Raw genomic sequence first — 20,559 nt, forward strand, 5'->3', positions numbered from 1 at the left:
AATGTTATAGTAATACCATTATGGATCTAGTTTTGTCAACTGCCTCCTTCGTAAAGGCTTTGACATAGAAAGAGAAGCATGTGTGCGTGTGTGTGTGTGTGTGTGTGTGTGTGTGTGTGTGTGTGTGTGTGTGAGTGAGCGAGGGGTGGGGGGTGGCATAATCAGACTTCATTTCACACTGCCTGGTAATCCCTCGACTAAGAGCAAAGCCTATTCTGCAGCCTGGTGATTGGTCTTTAGCCGGTACATTTCCATGTATTAGTCGCTTGGTAACAGGCTTGCTGCTTCGTCTATGATCACAGCTCTAATACCATAATACACACAAGTTTGTAAGCACTGGTTTGGGGTCAGTGATTCTGTTCTCAAATTAACAATTTTTTTTTTCTCCCTGGGACATAAAGACCTCGAGTCTGTTTCTAGGTTTGCAGATGTTAAGCTCTGACAGATGCTCTTCTCTCGTTTCTCTGTTTGTAAAAGACACCTATGATTTTTAAGTAACATTAAATTATATGTTCACATTTTCAGCAGTTGTTACCAGTGTTATCTAACATTTACTGTAGTTAATTGTCTGCCTGCAGTTAGTAACACTAAAGGCCCTGACACAATGAGCCAACGGTCAGAAATTGGTCAATATCGGGCTGTCAGTGAGCATCTGTCCCCGTAGCTTTGGCAGTCTGTCCACCACCGTTGGCACTAGTTGGCCATCGTCGGCCCTCGTCAGCTTTTATTTCGGCTGATTCAGCATGGTAAATCAGCGCCAGTGACAGCGGAGCTCGTCGGTGAGTGAAATCTCTCTCTTTGTATGAGAAGATAAACAGTAGCGTGTAAAGCAGACAACACAGTGACTTACACAGTCAAGAGGGTGTAAGATCAAAACAAAGTCGTAATATAAGTTAGATTGGTTTTCTTTTAGCCATTGAGTTCTTTAACAGAAACGGTTTGTCACTGTTCCCTTGTTCTTTCAGTATCGGGTTGTGTTGTTAATGCGCTAACTGGCTAACTGGTGTCTTAAATCTGTCCCATACATTTTAATAAAAACTAGATACCAGGCCCCTAGATGGCGCCTATTCAGTCCGATGGAGTTGTTCGCCTGGCATGTACACCAAAAAGAGTTTCTAGCTCATAGACTTTACATGGTGATGGCGTCACAGATTTTGATATCACTTTTCTTGGCTCCAGGGAAGTTTTACAAATATAAAACCTCCATGGATCAAAACTTCATAATTACAAGAGTCTTAATTGACCCTGTTGGCAGTTCAAGGTGTCCTGTCAACAGTTTTACAGACTTCTCTTTTGCAATCGTTGTCTAATAGGAAAATGCTTTTTGGGCTTTTTTTGCTGCAATACCACGAGTGCCCACTGGGGAAAATTGGAGGCAAAGCTGAGCTGCTTTCCTGGGGCCTGATCTGTCCTGTCGGCCTTTTGGTTTCCTTTTTGGAATTATGAATACAGACTGCCGCCACCTGCTGGTATGGAGAGTTATTTCCTCTCATACAGGTGCAAAACTTTCCTGCCAGATGGCCGTTGGTTGTAGGCTTTGCAGTGTACAACTTTTTGGCACAAGTGATGTGAGGTGACGCAGCAGTTGTCCTTAGTCGCCACTAGATCTTTGATGTTGGATTGGCGTTTTTGGCATTAAGCTGCGGTAGGTGGTAAACTGTAAAGACATCGCCGCATTGTTGACAAAACTTGTCTGACATAGTAACTAGAGGTGGGAGTGATGGGTGCTTAGATTTGGTTTCCAGGGCCGTCACTTGTTCTAATTCACTGCTACTGCCATCATACCTAGTTGTGACAATAAACTGCCTTTTCTTTGCTTCTTCTGCTCCTAAATAAAACCATAAGAGACAGTGGAAGCCAATAAATGTGGCATTAAATACATTTTTTAAAAACACTGGTTTTACTCTAGAACTAAGGAAGCTTGCCCTATCTGTAAAAATCTGCTTAAAATATGTTTGAGGAAAAACAGCCCCATGTGGTTACTGATAAGGAAAATAAAACAAAAACCTGACTAGACTTTATCAGAATTTATTGGCCTGCATCAGACTGTGATGAATTGACAAAACATTTGTACTGGAGTGTTTCATGATGCTGTTTTTAGCATTAAAATACCAACAACAGATTCAGGCTTTAGTGGGATTTGTTCTCACAGTAAGCTGCTCTCTCCGGACCGATTACCAGTTTGCACAGGAATGTTTCTGGTTAGCTCAAAACACTCAGCTCTACAGCTCAGAGGATCCAGTCTGTCAGCCATCCATCAGCCTCTACGAGCTCTACTTCCTCTTCCAGTTCCACCTCCACAGGAAACAGGAAGTCCTGACTAGTTTGAGTCCTATTCATTCATCAGTCCACACTCGCGCCAATCAGTTCTACCTCTTGGACGTGCGGCACATTAGTGCACCACAGTAATAGTTCACATCCCACCCTGTCTAAAATGTTATTTTACATAACAAAGTGAGGTACGGCTGATTCCAACATTGGTTATTCATGCAAATTAAGACTTCACTCAGAGCCACTAGGTGCACTTTGGCTGAGCTTTCCCTTGGAGCGATTCGAGCCGCACATGACTCACAGAAAACTGCATTTAGCAAACCTCAAGAACCTGTTTCGGCCATTTAGCAGATTCTCTCATGCAAACGGTCTTAAAATAAAGTCATGCATCACCAAAACAAATGTAACTGCTAAGTACGTTTGATGGCACTGTCTCTTAGCATCAAGCAATTTAAACTGTCAAAGAAATTAAAAGGCACTTGCAGTATAAATCAAAGTAAATACATACAATGCTGTCAAGTTACCATTACGTTAAAGGAAACTGTTGACCTTTTAATTTAATTTCCCAATATTTTTCTCAAATAAATGTCAATAATTTGTACAATCATTTCCTAGAAAACTAATTTTCTAACATTTGTTGCAGTCAATTGAAAAACATAGTATATTTTTTGCCCCTCCACTCCACTCCTCACATCAAGCCCCAATCCCGTCTCTTATTTTTACAACTACCCCTCCTTTTGGAACGCCCCTTTGTCCCTCCAAACAGAGTTACAAGGGGAAGTGGTCAAAATCTTCCCCTATGAGGTGGCACAACACTTCGAGACCCCTAATTTGTCACCAGTAAACGGTCATGACAGGCAATAATACTATATAATCACATTGACATTTGCCATTTACCTGATAGAAAAGATGCTTGTGAGTCACAGCTTAAGTTTCGTGCTATCAATCAAACAAAGAAGTCATCAAATAAAAAACAACACTGTTTCATTACCAGGCAACTATCGGTGCTCTGTAGGCTAACGTTAGCAACCATTGCCCCTGCCCTGTCAGTCCGCACTAATGTAAGAGGAGCGGTAACACTTCAGCAACTTTGCTGCTGGATTTAAGTTGAATTTCGGACCACATATGCCATCAAAGGAGGGGAATGCCACGTGGAAATATGTCAAAATGCAGTGGTCATGCACAAATTAGCAATAATAATGTAGCGTTAGCTTGCTAGCTAGTTAGCTACCCAGATATCTGCAATTACTACCTTTTTTATTCTGCTTGTTATAAAGAAAACGACCATAATGCACTTGAAACACGATTAAACTAAGATAATATGATGGTCGTTATAACTTTTTTTATCTTTATTAGCAAAGAAAATACTTTTGTGGTTATCTTTTGAGAGGGTATAACTGCAACTGGAGCAGCTACGTGACCCATCCGCTAGCTACATGACTCGCCCACCATACCTACACGTCAGTCCACAATCAGCCCCCTTTGCTCCTTGGCTTGAAAGTGGAAGTCCCGACTGTTGCAATGTGAATGTTACTTTTAGTTTTCAGATGAACGCTACTTTCAGTCAGACAGTGGGAGGACCACCATGGGGGTTTGTCGGGGTCCTGAGGTGAGAGCAGTAAGATGCGTTAAGCTAACGTTAAGCAGATGTAATGCAGGGTTAGAAGCGACTGTGCCAGGTGTGGACAGCAAGTTGAAGGCATGTCGTTGACAGAGTATAATTGTTGAGAAGCCTTCACATTATTACATCGACAAAATTGCTCAGTTAGCGATAAGCTAGCTATGAAGTATTATGTTAAAAAAGAAGTGGTTAAGGTTGAGGTACGGGTAATGGGAATGATACATCTCATAACCTATGCTACGTTAGCTAATAGCTAGCTATTATTTTAAAAGAGAGGTTGTTAAGATTAGGGTCAGGGTAATGGGAATGATGCATCTTATAAATGCTAATGCTAAGTTGGTGATCAGCTAGCTATGAAGTATTACGTTAAAAGACAGGCAGTTAGGGTGACAGGAATAATACATCTTCTTACCAATTCGTTAGCTATGAAGTAACGTTATTACATTAAAAGAGAAGAGGTTAAGGTTAGGGTAAGGATAATAGGAATGATACATCTCATTACTTATGCTATTGCTAAGTTAGCGATTACGTTTAGGGTTACATCCCATTACTTACAAAATGAATCATTTGTATTATGAATTATAAAATGGATTATTGCTACATTTAGTCACATTCAATCACTACTGTGTAGCATTGGGGTTCAGATAACCATCGTGCTGGCAGGTTTGTCGTGTACTTGCGGTGGGCGCAGTTTTGCGAGTGTGTGTCGTGTATGCTACAAACAGAATGTGTCTGCAGCGATACATATCTTGATTCCTTCGTTGCTTGTGCAGCCATCTTGCCAATAGCTATGTTTCCATCCAAAAGTGATTTGAATCATTGGGAAATCTGCATTAAAAGAAATACGAATCCTGTGTGTTTCCATTAAATGTATGGATTTTGGTGAAAACTACGAACTCGAGTGAGTTTTCCACAGAACCGGAAACAAAACAAGTCAACTTCTTCTACGTTTTCTGGCGGTTGGCAACCAGCTTGTAAATGCATTACCGCCTTCCTGACCCGAAGTGTGGATATCACATGGAGAGAGGTGCGCTACGTCAGACTTAATTCGAACATAACTGTTTCCATCCCCCGTTTTGCGAATCAACATTTTTTCGAATCAACCAAAACCAGGCTTAGTTTGTGCCAATCAGGGGATTTTAATTCGAATTTTGGCATTTCCATCATAATTTTCCGATGCGATACTTCTAGATGCGCATCTAAACAGGCTGATGGAAACATGGCTAATGATTTCTCACAACACTCAGTTTGGAGTGTGCCTTTAAAAACCCTGCGTTTGGCGAACCATGTAGCCCGAACACTTCACTCTACCCCTTTATCCCAACAAGAATCAGGACACCCTCCAGACATCAACTGGCAAATCAGAGGGGGAAAGGCTAAGCGGCAGGGGCAAGGGGTGTATTGTGATTGAGCCTAAATCACACTTGTTTCCCATTGACTGACCCTCTTTGGTCCCCCCAAAACATAATGTTTAAGCAGGAATGTTGCCAAATTAAAGAGTTGAGATGCCCTCAAAATGCTGTTTCAATGTGACTCTTTGTTTGTATGATTTAATAATAAGCAATAAGCTTTGTTTTGGTTTTCCTTCTTTCTTCTTCTCCCTTTTAAGAATGTTTTATATGTCCCTGGGGACAAATAGCCCTTGCACCAACTAACAGACATCCAAATAAACTTGAACTTAAAACACTAACCCCGAGCATGTGGTCAACATGTGGCCAAGCTCACGTCACTGCCACTCTGGCCCTCTGGAGAGTCAAAGAGACCAGTCTGGATGTTAAAGGAGAACACTGGCAGGCTCTCCACAGTCATAACATCCCCGCTGTGCTGCTGACAGGAGTCTCCGGCACACTTGGGACATTGTTTTGTCAGCGACTCAACAAGCACATCCGGCTAATGGTCGAATTTTGTAACAGGGACTGGGACATGCCACCGTCTCTCAGTCCCGAGGTAAATCAGAGCAGCATGTGGACGTTTGAGCTGTCCTCACAGTGCACACTGATGTGTGTGTGGTCTGCACTCAGTGTCAAGACTGAACTCAAATTCAGCACAACATCATAAATTTGTAAATGCTGCATGCCACGTTAACCAAGTCAGGAAATGTTTTTCCATGTCTCTCATCATCACGTGGACGATTAAGAGTCCGAGGCAGTCTAAACCTACAGACCAGACTGATTAGTGTGTGTTGGATAATTACTACACAGTCTAGATTGAGGTTGAGAAAGCATACAGTGTGCGTAGATCAAAGCCTCAAGAAATGCTTTTCATTGTAGTTTTTCTTTGTGCAATCACACAACAAGTAATACAAAAACAATTGGGTCATAAAAATACAATGTTAGGATAAATTAAATTAAGAAAAGGAGAAACACTGAACCAGCATGAGACTCTCCACGAGGATGCCGTAGCCTCGGAGGCAGTTTTTAAACCACAGTGTCATCATAATATTGAGGTTGGCTGAACTTTATTTGAACTGCATTTACAGAGACACAGTGCTGCCACTGAGCAAACTAATGCTTGCAATCAGACAAGTAACAACTGTATTCTGTAAACAAGGATGTGATTGGACAACCACTGACCAAACAAGTTTACCAAAATTAAGGAACAAAAGGTTGATAAGCAAGTCTGATCAGGGTTTTCCCTGGCTCAGAAAGGGGCTTTGGTGGTGATGTCTGCGGCGCGCATTAAGGGATCATGCAAATGTATTAAGCGATGCCATATCTTCTCTATTAGACGAGAGAGATCCAAATAATACAGTACATTAGGGCTGGGCGATATGACCAAAATCTCATATCCCAATATAGGTCATTTCATATCCCGATAAAGATACGTATCACGATATAGCACATTTTAATCCAATGAATAAAAAGGTTGTACGCCGCACCACCTGATTTGGTCTGAATATTGCCGCCGGCTGAGTCCTCAGTGTGTGCAGCGCAGCAGAGACAGAAAGCGTGTAGTTATATAAACTTGTTATGTTACTGTAAGTACACCTCAGGACCGAAACATGATCTCACTTGTCACCAGGCTGGCAGTGAATGCACCAGCACTGAGCTGACGCGAAGCGTGGGGCTCAACATGTTACTTAGATCTTTGATGAATCAAAGAACTCGATTAGTATTGGTCTAATGTCGCGTTACCAGGCTCTCGTTATTGGTCCGAACCATGGTGATTGAACTATGAGTGGTTGCACTGAGATTTGAATTTTTTTTTTTTTTTTTTCCCCTACCTTCCTGGCTCCCACACAAATATACACAAATATTTTCTATGCAGGGAAAACCCTGCTGATTCAAATGACCCTTTAAAAAAACACTGTTTGAGCTTCTATCAGTTTGATCCATTTTTATAACCAATGTTTGAGTGTGAACTTGCTAAAAGATCATGTTCATGGGGCATCTGTGGCTTAGTGGTAGAGCAGGCGCCCCATATACAAGGTTGTTGCCGCAGCAGCCCGGGTTCTACTCCAGCCTGTGGCCCTTTGCTGCATGTCATTACCCCTCTCTCTCCCCCCCTTCACGCTTAACTGTCCTATCTGTAAAGGCAAAAATGCCCCAAAAAGCTGAGCCCTCTATTTCCGTCCTCATGGTGTGCTGAGTTTCAGGACTCTGTTTGCTGATTGGCTATGGGTATTCTCTTGCCACAATTCATTGCTTAAAGTTAAACTATCCCCAACCTTTAGTATGGCTGCAGCTTTCCATAGCTATTGCATGGCAGCTCACTGCAGGCCGCACTTCGTCGCAGCTTGGTGTTAAAAACGCTCATTCACTGTTTTACGGCACTCATTGTGCTGGTGTTGTGTTGAAGACGGTTTCTCCTAAATCTGAACCAAACCTTATCCTTGACTGATCGAGCAGGATGTACGGATCAGGTAGCGACAGGTATTGCTATGTATTTTAACTGGAGGGAAACACGATTTAACTGAGGAACACACTCCGACACAACATCTGCAGGGGTAGTGCAACTGTTTATTCAGACAACACAGCTACTGGTACTGATGAAGCCAGTTCATATGATTATTCAAGGAGTTTTATGGACAAATCAGGAGGGATTCCACTGGGAAAAAAAATCTCACATTTTTATGCAAACTGTGCCGTCGGGTCTAAAAAACACAAGTCAAAACATCAGCCACATCGACAACGAATTTGAAACGTGTCCAACCAGTCTTGTGAAATATCTACAATTGGACAATAATCATAAGTTTTATTTTATTCATTTATTTTTTTTAATGTAAGACATTAACATAAACTAGTTCATTTTTTGGAATTGTGAACTCAGGAAAAAAAATTCAACTTGTGAACTATGAACATTCACAACACTGTTTATAGTCCTCTAATATGATTTAAGGATGCAGGTGAAATTGAGACAACACAGAGGACCTGTTGTTCCTGGAGGCAAAGCTCGCCGACGCAGCAGCACGCCAAGAGTACAAGAGGTCTGAAAATAGCCTCAGTACAAGCAGTACTTAGTGGAAGCACTGGAGGGTCGGACGGCTCTTTGGGACCTGAAGCACCTCTTAACTTCCGCTGTCACCACAAGCTGTGCTTGTACACAGAGAGTCCTCAGCTCTTTAAAAGGTTTTTTCTAAAGCCCACATGTTGGAGGTAAGGTCTGGCACCAGGAATCATGATTTCTTACAGTGTTTAAAAAGAAACACAGCGAAAGGAAAACTCATTCTCTCACATGGATGCTACTTGTTCTTTAAAAGTTCACCAAGTCCGTGGAGTTTTAAGTATCTCCAGTGGGCATGTCATGGAATAACTTTGGGAGATGAAATGGCAAAGAAAGTATTTAGGGAGAATAAACAAGCCCTGTGGTAAAGCCCTGCTCCAATTCTTCATTTTTATTATCCTTCAAAGTATTTAGAGTATTGCATTTCAGCATAAAGTCGGCGAGACAAAACCTACTGTGTTCTCTGACTCAGACATGTCATGTCATATGTGGCTTTTTCTTCTTTGGATTGTCAGATAAAAACTGGAAATACTGAATTATAATTTGCTAAAATATTTTTTGCCACACAGTTTGATTAAATGTGTTGACGTGTTTGAAGTTTACTAATGGCCAATACTTGAACTTCTGCGTCGTGCCGCTCACCTCTAGCAGCTCTGAGACGATGGGCAGGACCTCTGGGTTGCAGATGTCGATGGAATCGTCCCTGTAGGTCTTCTTCTTGTAGCGAATGTTTCCCAGGTGGAGGATTGCTGACAGCAGCGAGAAGATCCTGACAAAGAAAAAGAAGAAAGGCACTTCTTGTTAAGACATTTACATTATTTTGGGCGACTGAGCTACTGTCTGACTGAGCGTCTGTGATCAGAGATTTTTGACCAGGACACCTTGTCATCATCTGATCAAATATTTGTCTTTAAATACTTTTTGCAGTGGATAGAAAAAGGAAGTCAGATTTATTAGTAATTTCTGATGCACTTCCAAGAATCTGACTGTGCAAAGCTTCCTGACTGATTCCTGCAAACACACAGAATTTAAACTAAAGTTCAATAACCCCAGGGACTTTATTCATCCTCTGAACACTATAAAGACTTACAGGAAAAGTTTGACATTTTTGGAAATCCACTTATTTCCTTTCTTGCCGAAAGTAAGATGAGACAATCAATACCGCTCTCACGTCTGTTTTTTAAATACAAAGTTACACAACAGAGGACACGACATGCTCTGAGCTATTGATGAGTACACTAGAAATCATACTACGTAGCCATCCCTAAGCCACATCTCCTGAGCTTCCACAAACATTAAGTTTTATTCTCCTTATAACACCTCTGACCCTGATTGTAACAGACACGAGTGAGGTTTTGTGATAATGTACATAAGATAACAGTTGTAAACATCAGGTAGCTTGTCTTACTGTTTGCGTGTGGTGGGTAAGAAGCCGACCATCTCCATAGCCAGCTGCAGCCGCTCAAAGTCGTGTTTCAGATCCTCTCCTTCCACTGTGAAGCAGTCCTGCTGGTGTCAGGTGGAAACACACAAACACAGAAGAAGAGAAAAAGACGGACAGAAACATCAGCATCACAAAGGATTGAAGATTTTCTTACTGAATATGTAACACAAACTTAACTAAAACCTGCCTGATGACAATAAAAACTATTGAGGTATGGACGGTGAAGACTTGGCTGTTTGTGAAACTACTAAATGCTTCAGTTTGAGCTGAATGAGTGTGTGTATGTGTCTGACCAAGCAGGGTTTCCCAAAATATTTCATGTACAACGTTGGCCACTTTATCACACTTGAAAATGGCATTAATTTATAAAGTATAACGTTCAATCAGAAGTATAACAAAGTCATTGTCTTAAAACAAAGTTCTGGCTATCAAGTACCAAGTCAAGACTAAAAAGGCCAGGGTGCCCTGCTAGCTCGCCTGGTAGAGCGAGTGTCCCATAGGCTTACAAGTCCTGAGCAGTGGCGCCAGTTTAATGTCGACCCAGGGCCCTTTGCTGCATGTCATCCCCCCCGACTGCCTTTCCCCTGTCTATAATATCTAATAAAATGCAAAAAAAAAAGCCTAAAATAATCTTACCAACAAAGCTAGAGTCAAGTCAAAATCTGAAACTTTTTAATCCTAAACAAGTCACTTTAGCCCCGTTTCCACCAAACCAAAAGTAGCCCTTCAGACATGGTACCTAGACCCTGGCGTTTCCACTACAAACAGTACTCTTAAATGTGGGCGGGGTTGTTGTCACTCACTGCTCCGTCCAGCACTCATTGTATTTCTTTATAGATGGAAGTCTGCACCTCATTTATCGTCCACAGAACGAGGCTGCAGGCTACAGTGGAAATGGGAAAAAAGCATACCAAACTGAACTGTACCGTACTGCTTGGTGGCTTATATGCCCTTTACCATTTTTTTTTCTTTTAAAGAAACAAGCAGTGCTTTTCAAAGTATTTGTATTTCTTACTTTTGAATAAACTTCTAAAAATTTAAAAGCCAACATTATTTCTAAGGTGTGTCTTGGTATTCCTGCTATAAAGTCATTTCCCTTCTGCTCATGAGACGTGGTTAGTTGCAGTTGGATCGATTTGAAGAATTTTCAATAGTTGTCTTGAGAGAATGTCAAGTTATTCAAAGGCTAAAATCCAAGCCAAGCCATTGGTGATTTTGTCGAGTGAAGTCTGAAGTCAGGCAATCGGTCTGACAATGATAAGCCTCTCCGGCAAACAGCCAGTATTTCAGGGGTTTCAGTGTAGCCAGCAGATATCAGTGCCAGGGCTTTCTCTTCTATGTGCTGCTCATTCGGCTTATCTCCATTAAAAAAAAGCTTTAAAAAAAGAGCTAATAAAAAGCTAAATATCGCCAGACGATAGCTGATGGGTTCTGAGATTGGCTTTTTAGCCTATTTTGCTCTCCTCACAGACCTTTGCATGATGGCTCAATACAACTTGGGCTACAAACAGAAATCAGAACACCTACTATACCAAAATTTTGTACCGTTGCCTACAGATTCTCACACATATGCAGATATCTGCTTGTAGAGATTTATGACTTGAGTCCAAGTCCGTGTGAGTCCACACTTCGCTCCTCAGACAGAGAAGGCCACATCTTTAATGGGTAAGACCACCATGTAGGGACTAAATTCATCACAGGATGCTAAATGTTGTCATAATGGTCTGACTCAGCTCAACAGATGACTGATTAATCAATCAAAATGTACAGTCTCTTTGAAGTAATTAATGAAAGCAACATGTCCCGATGCCAGAAAAGAAATTCTTCTTAAGTCGAGGAAGTGAAACGCAGGCCACCTCTATTAACAAACTTTCAGGGGAAACCCTGCTAAGTAAACACATGAGTGCATTTCTGTGTAACAGGGAGACACTAATATCATACAGTTACAGTAAAGCAGGGTGAGAGCAGGAATGTGTATGTATACAGTGACTGTGTGTGTGTCTCCAGTCGGTCAGCATGTCTCTGCTCCGACAGCGAGCCTCTCTCAGGCTGTAATTAGCACATACCACAGCGAGCGGCCAGCGAGAGAAGACACAGGAACCCATAATCCACACTCTGCATCGCCTCTTCTCTGCTTTAACATTCAACACTCGTCTGCCTCTTCATTGTTTTCCTTTGGCTCACAACTCGTCAGGAAGTGCAACAATCGGCGTATTTCTCCAGTGAGCTTCTCCAATTGCAACAAAAGGGGTTTTGAGGCTTCTCATCTACGGCGAGGACCCGGGAAAAGCCAGTTTTCAAATTGCCGGGTATGTTAGACCTCAACGCCAGGCAGCACAATGTGATACGTTGAAGGAAGTTGAGAAAATAAAGAGATCAATTCTGGCCAGTTGTGAGGGAATACTTTGGTCGAACACCAAACCCTTAGCTATTGGTGCTTCTTGAGTCCAGACTACAGATGATTAAGAAACAATCTGTTCTTCTTACTTGGTTTAAACAAAGAATCTTTTCTCGCTTTAGAAATTGTAATGTTACGCCAGTTGCAACACTTCTGGTGCAGGCATACACCTAATTGAGTCAAGTCGGGAGCCCAGCTGACGCAGCACATGGAGCATTTTTAACAGATCGCTCATGGATCCAGTTAAAAGTTGTGTGCATCCAGTCGAGGCTTTCCTGCTACTTACCATGACTTAAACATGATTTATGTTGTCAAGGCACCCGCTCGATTTTGCGCCAAAAACAGCATGCCACCCCGTCACTAGACATTCCACACGACCAAAAACCATAGACACCCAAACAGGCACAAAATGCAAAAACACAGAGCCACAGAGGCCCAGAACCAAACACCCGACTGCACACATCAAATGCAATCATCCAGAAAATGTTTGGTCTTTGGGATCTTTAGTCAAATACTTGAATTGTTTTGTGAAATCACACTGGTTTGTTTTCTATTTTCGGCTCCAGACGTTGCATCTGGAGTCTGTATACACTTGTCGCTGGGTGTCTCTATTAACTGCAGTGTGCCCCCCCCACCCTTCACATTGACCACCAGTGGCAGAGGTCAAGGGTTAAACAGGCCCAAAGGGCTGGTCAGATGCTCAGACAGCTGTCAGGAGCTGCTGAGCTTTGTGTGTGTGTGTGTTTGCAGGTTTGTCAAGACGGTGACATCATCTCCTTAGACGGTGGGGTCACAGTCTGATGAGGTCATTGACTGACCCTTGAGGGAGACATCGTGTCAGCAAACAGTGAGACGGGACGGTTATGTAAGGAAAAAAATATGAGAGAGAGGAGCCAAGTGAAAATAAGCCCCGAGCGAGAGGGAGTCAGTGAAGTTAAAGGAGTAGTTCAACATTTTTTGCTTCCTCTGCAAGATTGAGACAACAAGCTACCAGCTACCAAAAATGATTTAACATGAAAAGAAGAATTACAGGGTAGGGTAAGACATGAAAATATAGTCCCAAATTTCATTTAAAAAAAGGCGGTGGCACACAATTAAGTCTATGGAAGAATCAGGGTGTGGTTAGCCTAGCTTAGCATAAAGACCGGGGAAGCAGCCTGGCTCGCACCTACAACACCTCTAAAGCTGACTTATTAACACAGTGAATGTTGGTTTGTTTAACTCATACATGAGCAGCATATTCATGGGTCACAGGTTAGCATGTGACTCCAACCAAAACCTGAAGTGGTCTTTGTTACGTTTTTGTTTATGTATTAGTAAACAAACATGACACAGTGTGTGAATAAGGCAGCTTTATAGTTGTTAGGAGGTGTAGTTTTTCACTTTGGACAGTGCCAGTGCCTTTAGACGGTTTCCCTAAGTCTTTATGCTAAGCTAGGCTAAACACATATTGACTGTAGCTCCATATTCAAAAGAATTATTCAACCACAAAATGACCATTTGTATATCAATTCCTCACTTAGTTTTTCTCAAATGCCTCCATGGTTAATGGTAAATGGACTTGCACTTGTATTTCTAGTCAACTGACTACTCAAAGTGCTTTTTACGCTCACACACACATTTACACACTGGTGGCCAAGGCTACCATACGATTTTTTTAACACACACACACCGATCGCGGGCAATTTGGGGCTCAATATCTTGCTCAAGGATACTTCGACATGCAGACTGGATGACCTGCTCTACCTCTGAGCCACAACTCCATGGTGAACGAAGAATCCAAAAAGGCATGAATTGAAGTCACTGGGGACCATGTTTAACAACAGCAAAATTTTATCAAAACATCTGTTTACAAACTCTCACACAACTCCTGCAGTGTAATCCAAGTCTCATTTATCCAGTTGTACACCCAGTACTTCACAAACACGTGCATTGTTGCTAAAACATTACAATATAAAACATTTTTGCCCATGAGTAGCACACCCTGTATGTGTGTATGGGAAATGTTTGTAGGACGTTTAAAAGCGAAAATGTCTGTGTTTGTAAAGTACTGAGCATACGACTGGATAAATGAGACTTGGATTATACTACAACAGTTGTGTGAGAGTTGTTAACAGATGTTTTTAAATAGTTGCTGTTGTCAAATGTGGACCCCGTTAACTTCAATTCATAAGGAACGTTAACCTTTTTTTGGATTTTCTGTTCAACGTAGAGGCAAACGAGAATTAATGAATGAATTCAACGTAACAACAAACAAATGGTCATTTTGCAGGTGAAGTATTCCTTCAACACATCAATGTCAATCTCCTCATCTCACTCTTGGAAAGAAAGCAAATAAGCGTTTTGATAAAATGTTAAGAGTATTCTTTGAAAAGAATAATGGAAAATCTCTCTTTTGAGGATCAAATATTCGCTCCCTGTAGACCGGTTGTGAAACGCCTGTCGCTGATTCAAAACATCATCAAAACTTCCCAAGGAACCTCTAAAATCACTCCTGCAGCAGAGTCCATTCCTCCAGCATTGATTCACATCTTTAGTTTGTTCCAAACAATACTTCCAACACTTTGGAAGTATGATATTTAGAAATTTATGAGCTAAGAGTTTTCTGCAGGAGTGATTTGAGAAATTTCCAAAGACAGGATACATTTCTACACAGCTTTAGTTCTGACTCTGGGTCACCTTTGGAACCCATTGTAACTACTGGGAATCCAAAATGACGACAGCAGAGCCCTTTCCGAGCCGACAGGAGGGGAGTATTACATTATTCAAAAGACAGATTTTTGGTGGAGCGGCAGGATGTGAAGCAGGACCTACAGTACAAGTATTAAAAAGTGAGTGTCCTCAGAAACCCTTCGCTGGATGAAAGAACTTTTTTCTAAAGTGGGAGACAAAGAGCCAAAGTCAAGAGGGAAGACCACTGGAGGAGTCGTATTTAAACTAACCGACCCTCATGTCAAGTGTTTGCTCACGGCAAACTCAAGTAACATAATCTCCTGTTAGGAGATACTGAATCCTTAAACCACACACAACAAATCCCACTGACCAAACATTACTCACTTCAGGTGGAGACTGTGGCAGGCGCAAAGACTAGTGAAATGGCAAACACACACACACAAAATGGACCACACACTTAGAGGGAAGTTTCAGGAAGTGAAGCATCAATCACTGTTAAAACCTTCTTATCAAAAGAGCTGCATGTGAGGAATGACTCTTTAAAGAAATGGTGTTTAGATAGCTAGAAATACGGGCATGTGTGACTTGGGATTTAGCTCTTGGTCGACTACATTTCAGGGAATCAAAATTTGCTGCTATTTGACATTTATCATCTTTGATAATAAAAGCAACTGTTCATCTGTAAATTTACCTTCCAGAGTACATATTTTTGTCCCAACTATTCAAGCTATAATCCCAAACACCTTCATGGCATAAGCCTTTTTTTTCTCCCAGTAACAGCCATTTAATGTATTTACGTTCTCTAACTACCACTTTATAAGGTAATTTTCATTGTTAGTGGCGGGGTCCGCCATTCCACTGCTGGATTCTAATTGCATATCGACATATAAGTGTAATCCAGTATTTGGAATTTAATCTTATTGATCTGGGCCTTATTGATCACTCTCATGCAGCCTTATAATAGCTGTATTAAGTTACTGCTAATGCCAACCCAACGTTTCTCACCACCATTTGTTGTCATTAAGAACATTCAACTGGAAAACAAGGAGTGGAGGATTATAACTAACCATTCTGAGGGTCCTTACAATAAGTGCTTATTTATATAGGTTTTTCAAAACTGGACAAAAACATTTAATATTAGACATTAGGAATGCAAAACAAAGTTAACTCCTAAAAGGTCCAGTGTGTAGGATTTAGTGGAATCTGTTGGTGGAAATGGTAAATAATATTTAAACTATATTTTTATTAGTTCTTAATCACCTGAAAACAAGAATTGTTGTGTTTTTGTTACCTAAAAATGAGTTTTTATCTACATACAGAGAGGGTCCTCTTCCATAGAGTCTGCCATGTTGTCCAGTTGAATTTCCCTTCAGGGATGAATAAAGGACTTTCTATTGTAGTCTATTCTACAGTAGCCCAAAACAGACAATCAAACACTGGCTCTACATAGGGCCATTCATGTTTTTGCATTTTTACCTTTGTTGTGTCGGCCACCGCAGTTCTCCTGCATGCGTGGCACATGGGAGAAGTTTTAGTTCTGTAACCTCACCACTAGATGCGACTAAATTTTACACACTGGACCTTTAAAATTGAAAAAAAAGGTGTGCATTGTAGCCAATCTTAACAGCATAAAATCTAGAGCTGCCCTCTAATAGTTGACCAAACATTGGTCGACCAGAAAGGTCATTATTAGGCAAGATTTTATTGGCTGCTTAGTTGCAGAAAAAACAAAAACAAATGTGGAACTCTATTAGGAGCTGCACCTTGTCAAAATAAATCAAAAACTATATGACTGGACCATGTGGGAATTTAATGTGAACGGACAGACACATTGGTCCACCAGGAAAATTCTTAGTCGGGGGCAACACTAAAAAAAACCCTTTTATATGTAAGGTTATATATTTTACAGCATGCTATTACATGTTGCTGTTATTATTTCACTGTTAAGAATGTGTATTTATGATCACTGCTTTGTCTACATGAAACTAACATGCAGTGGTAAGTGTGTCAGATCCTGAACCTTCCCTTTAAAGATGGCGGTTTTCCAGGTTTGACGTCATCACCCATCTCCTGACAGCAAAGCATCCAAAGCCAAATATTAGATTAAAGGGATTCCTTTATGTCTAGATTTTTATTTGGTAATTCTGAGCATGTATATAGTCATGCTTCTTGGTTTCAAAAGGAAACGAGGAATGTAAAAGCTCCATTTCTTATCCTACAAGGAGATATCTCTTTTTATGAGACAAAAAACTTTGTCTCTGACATCATTTTTAAACAAAGAAATTACAGTAAATGATGTATTAGTTCATTTCAGTCATTTACTGATACTGAATGTGTGACACCTTCTTTAGAAGTACACAAATATTTTGAGATGAAAACTAATCAATTACAGCAAAGTCGTTACATTAAAGGTATCCCTTTAAACGTTTTCTTTATCGAGCCTGACCAGCTGAGGTCAGCTCAGGTCGCCTCCATCTTTAGTCCATTCCAGTGAAAGCAGGCATGTGTGGACAGCGAAGACAGAGAGAGAGAGAACAGGCGCAAGACTGGCACCAAAAACCCAGAGTACCACGACACACCCAACGAGCACAGATGCACACAAACAACTTGTCATCCACATGATACTGACCAGATCGCTCTCATAGTAATTGTCCCAGTGGAGTTTGTGCAATTTCTTTGTCATCTGGAAGCAAGGCAGAGCGGGTTAAGGAGGCAGGAATTACACACAATAATACGCACACTTACAGAGCCACAGATGACACATGCTGTTAATATGTGAGGAGAAATTTACTAATCCTCACACACACAAACAGACACACACACACACACACACACACACACACAGACACACGTACACATCAGTGTCAGAAACTAGCAAGGGCCACGGGCCATTTGGCCCGCAATTTATCCAAGAATGCCCTCAAAAACCATGTTCCAGGGGGCCAAAATTGCCCCCAAGTTTTCGAAACAACTATATGTATTTATATTTTTAACAGTATCTGACATTAAAGTATAATTTTATTTTCATTAAATTAATTTACCGTCACGTCTACAACTCATTTTCCAGAAGTAATCAACGAGATTGCACAGATTAATGGTTAAATCATCACATTTAAACTGGTTGAATATAGGAAATCTGAGTGATATTTTGCAACCATAACTTTATGTAACCATTATTTATTTCATTTATAGTGTTTTCTACACTAGTGAAGACACTATCTTAGTTGGTTTTGCTTTTCATGTGGTTATTGTTAGAAGATAATTACAATTGTTTGATGGCCCCCAAACATTTTGAAAATGCCCCCATTTTTTAGACCATGGGGGCCAAAATTGCCCCCAAAATATTTTGTTAATTTCATACCCTGGTACACATACACATCTCCAGAGCTGCAATAATTGAATCCATGATCAGAGATGGTGGAGGATACAACCAGTTTAAATTTCAATAACTGCACGTGTCAATCAGTGAATGAAAACTTAAACAACGAGGGACATAACAGACGTTTTGACACTCGTACACAAAGTACTCACATCTTTTACTTGAGTAAAAGTTGCAATAAAGGGTGAAAATACTCCATTACATTACATGTCCAAGTTTAGCAAAATCTCCTCAAAACCTTACTAAAGGAAATTTTTTTTAGTATTTTCGTGATATTACTGGATAAATACGACTGATGAATTAATGTGGAAATAGCATTTCACTGTTAATGTTAGCTGGTTAAGGTGTAGCTAATTTTAACTTCATTACATGCTGCACTAGGTAGTTAAATCCGTGACAGTGTTGTAAGAAAAGTGACCATCTGTTTTGTGCAACTGTAGCCATTAAATAAGTAGTGGAATAGAAGTAATGTAAAACTCAATTTGACTACAAGTACCTAACGATTCAAGTTATAATCCTTAAAAGTTCATGAAATCAACCCCCGTTTTTAAATATCGTTTATGGTCAATATGTACATTCTGTAAATATTTCTTTATGAAGTGTTTCTATTGATAGTGGCAGGGTCCGCCATTACTGCACTTGAATCATAATGCTCTCCTCGGACGAAGGACAAGGTAATTCAGTGCATTTTCTTTCTCACTAATATCAGCCTCACTGTTTAGTTTGAGTTACTGCTATCACGGTCACAACCTTACCTACTGCTTCACATTAAATATGATATGCTGTTTGTTATTAAACAGTTGCTTATTTACACGTCCAACAGACACATAGTAATACTATAATTCACATGACTCATGTTTGTGTCCACCTGATGAATTTATACCAATATTCAGTCTCTTTTAGCTCTGTTGTGGGCCTCCACCAACTCCTAAGGGAAATATGTGGCTCGTTAGCTGCTAAATGCTCCACTTTGTTCACTACTGGTACTGAGCAGCCACCTTTATAGTGCTTTTTGTTGAAAACAGTTGTCTGCTGTGACCGAAAAATGGCGTTATGAGAGTGGTAAAAGTGAACTGAAACAGGAAAGTTGTGGACCGCACAGCTCAGCGATGACCTGAAAGTAGCTAAAAAGCATAGCGTGATAATTTTGCTAAAGGTTCATTACAATGAGCGACACCTTGGCATTGTTCCTTTAATGTTTTCAGATTTTCTTTGACATCATTTTAGAGTGACAGACAGACACAGATGAACACACATAGAGAACAAAATCCATCTCTGAGAGAGAGGAGAGATAAATATGGATAATCATTTTGCTCCCCTGTGACACCATGTGTGTCAGGAGTGTGTGTTTGTGTGTCCCTGACAAACAGCAGGCTCGCTGCGTGTCGCGCACACGCTCAGACAAACGCGTGTGCACACAAACACACGCGACCGCCGGCGCCCTCTGCACGAGAGCAAGTCAGTGCCAGATTAACTCGCAAGTATTGCCTGTTGCCATGGAAACAGAACTGCATAGTAACAGGCAGCCGGCAGCAGAAGATGAGGATGGGGATGGGGGGGGGTTGTTGTCGTGGGGATTAAGGGAGGAAAAAAAAAAAAAACTGTTACTTTTTTGGGGAAGCCAAAAGAGATGAACAAAGGAGGGTTTTTGTTGCCTCTCCAGTGTACTGCCATAGGAAGAGGGAATATGAATCCTCACACATCTGCTGCCAACACACACAGATGCACTGCATAAGATGTACACATATGGGGGCTTTCTGGCATGTACACAAACACGTAAACACACCCACACACACATATGAGACACACACACACACACAGATGCAGGGTTGAAATTATTTTGGGGCTGATGCAATAACACTTGAGAGCGTTGGGAAGAGATCCAGTTATGATAAACAAGTAAATAAAATCAACAGAGAGAAAAGGAAGGGAAGGGAGATGGAGAGATTTTTTCCATCATCATCTTCAGAGTTTCCATCAATCTCTCTGCGTGGCGCCTTCAAGCTTTATTTTTCAATAATAACATTTATAATCGCACTTTCTTCGCAGAGAAAATGGTTATTACCACTTCAAATGAATTCTTTGTAGCACAGTAAAATTGAAACGTCACATGGGCCTTGTGCAAGAACCACTCGAAGGAACAGATTTGTTTTAATGTGGCACGCAGGGGTGATTTCAGAGAATCTGAGACATTCACCGATTTCCTCGCGTTAAAGATTTTCTCTTGGGTACGTGTGAAATGTGAGAGTGGTCCAGACCTGGTGTGTGTCGTGCTTAGGTAGTCTGCCTTTCTTTAAAAGGAAAAAAAAGGACTTGTTTGACTTAAAAAA

At 40.9% G+C, this 20,559-nt stretch overlaps 1 protein-coding gene across 8 annotated transcripts in view; it reads right to left on the reverse strand.

The window, feature by feature from the left end:
* LOC126407576 (unconventional myosin-IXAa-like) overlaps nucleotides 1-20,559 on the reverse strand; it is a 209,180-nt gene that overhangs the window by 84,124 nt on the left and 104,497 nt on the right. For 4 of the 8 annotated variants that reach the window (XM_050072587.1, XM_050072584.1, XM_050072582.1 and 1 more), the window contains exons 6-8: nucleotides 17,480-17,533; nucleotides 9,744-9,844; nucleotides 8,978-9,104 (exon numbers count right to left, since the gene is read on the reverse strand). In XM_050072587.1, the coding sequence (XP_049928544.1) occupies nucleotides 8,978-9,104; nucleotides 9,744-9,844; nucleotides 17,480-17,533 (282 nt within the window). Of the gene's footprint in view, nucleotides 1-8,977; nucleotides 9,105-9,743; nucleotides 9,845-11,845; nucleotides 11,901-17,479; nucleotides 17,534-20,559 lie in introns of those variants that run through there. The other 4 variants (XM_050072583.1, XM_050072589.1, XM_050072586.1 and 1 more) reach the window with 4 other exon arrangements.

This window comes from Epinephelus moara, chromosome 20 (assembly GCF_006386435.1).
Source record: "Epinephelus moara isolate mb chromosome 20, YSFRI_EMoa_1.0, whole genome shotgun sequence".
NCBI classification, from domain to species: domain Eukaryota; kingdom Metazoa; phylum Chordata; class Actinopteri; order Perciformes; family Serranidae; genus Epinephelus; species Epinephelus moara.